Source organism: Stomoxys calcitrans, chromosome 4, assembly GCF_963082655.1.
Source record: "Stomoxys calcitrans chromosome 4, idStoCalc2.1, whole genome shotgun sequence".
NCBI lineage: Eukaryota > Metazoa > Arthropoda > Insecta > Diptera > Muscidae > Stomoxys > Stomoxys calcitrans.
Genome location: NC_081555.1, coordinates 158,107,786 through 158,108,065, shown reverse-complemented (window position 1 = coordinate 158,108,065; position 280 = coordinate 158,107,786). Strand labels below are relative to the sequence as shown.

General features: G+C 42.9%; 1 protein-coding gene across 1 annotated transcript in view; it reads left to right on the top strand.

Moving 5' to 3' along the window:
* LOC106082142 (M-phase phosphoprotein 8) overlaps positions 1 to 280 on the top strand; it is a 9,268-nt gene extending 8,988 nt beyond the window's left edge. The window contains exon 7 of the mRNA XM_059368014.1: positions 1 to 280. This exon is cut by the window's left edge and continues 916 nt beyond it. Coding sequence (XP_059223997.1) covers positions 1 to 249 — 249 coding nt within the window. The 3' untranslated portion in view covers positions 250 to 280.

The following is a 280-nucleotide window of genomic DNA, read 5'->3' as shown; positions in this document are numbered from 1 at the left end:
CAAGAATCTCCCTCGTTTTTAATGAAATCACGAGTAACCCGTTCCTCGCCTCAAATACTGTCCACTCCCAAGCCGGTGGATGATTTGCAAATAGTGCCCAATAAGAGTATAGAGAAGACCGTTAAGGAGAATACCGATGCATTGGCCATTGGAGAGATAACTTCGCAGTTGGAGTCCATACGCAAAGAATTGGAGTCTTTGGAAGCCTTACGTTTGGCCGATTTGAAACACCGCACCTGCAAAGCCTAGATTTAAGAATAGTCTTTAGTGTTTTTTTTTT